The following is a 767-nucleotide window of genomic DNA, read 5'->3' as shown; positions in this document are numbered from 1 at the left end:
TAATAATAACTGTTTCTTTGGTTTAGAATTGTCTTTGTTGCCTTTCTTACTTTTATTTATTCTTTACAACATTACAGATATATTTGTTTCCAATAACTTTCCGTGGGTAGTTTTTCTATTTTTTTCCCCTGACATTGTGTTTATTTTTCCAAAGATTTGCATTGATAGCTTTATTCTGAATGGTGATGATAACATTGATAATAGTGGTGAAAATGATAATCAGGATAGTGATAGTGATAATCATGATAATGTTAGTGATAATAATTATAATGATATGGAAACAAATGATGACAACGATAATGATAACAACTACAGAAAACCTTAACTTCGTTACTCTGAGGAAAAGTAAAACCTGAACTTCCTTACTCTGAGGAAATCTAAAACCTGAACTTCATTACTCTAAAGAAAACTAAACCCTGAACATAGTTATTCTGAGGAGAAGTAAAACCTGAACTTCGTTACTCTGAAGAAAACTAAAACTTGAACTTTGTTACTCTGAGGAAAACTAAGACCAGAACAGCGTTACTTTGAAGACAATTAAAACCTGAACTTCGTTACTCTTAGGATAAGTAAAATCTGAACTTCGCTACTTTGGGGAAAACTAAAACTTGAACTTCATTACTCTGAGGAAAACTGAAACCTCAACTGCAAAAATGCACTCCTGAACACCGCATGAAAATTTCAAAAGGGAAACGCTGGTAATAAGGACAATCAAACCAATTGTGAACACACACTTGGTAGATGGAACTTAAGGATTCTTGTCAGTT

The 767-nt window shown here is 32.3% G+C and overlaps 1 protein-coding gene across 1 annotated transcript in view; it reads left to right on the top strand.

Annotated features, from left to right (window-relative positions):
- Positions 1–325, top strand: part of LOC137641071 (glutamic acid-rich protein-like) — a 26,498-nt gene extending 26,173 nt beyond the window's left edge. The window contains exon 4 of the mRNA XM_068373516.1: positions 155–325. Coding sequence (XP_068229617.1) covers positions 155–325 — 171 coding nt within the window. The remainder of the gene's footprint in view (positions 1–154) is intronic.
- The last annotated feature ends 442 nt before the right edge of the window (positions 326–767 follow it).

The sequence above is a fragment of the Palaemon carinicauda genome, chromosome 5, assembly GCF_036898095.1.
Source record: "Palaemon carinicauda isolate YSFRI2023 chromosome 5, ASM3689809v2, whole genome shotgun sequence".
NCBI classification, from domain to species: Eukaryota; Metazoa; Arthropoda; class Malacostraca; order Decapoda; family Palaemonidae; genus Palaemon; species Palaemon carinicauda.
The sequence above is the reverse complement of the archived record's forward strand: the minus strand, read 5'-3'. Positions and strand labels throughout refer to the sequence as shown.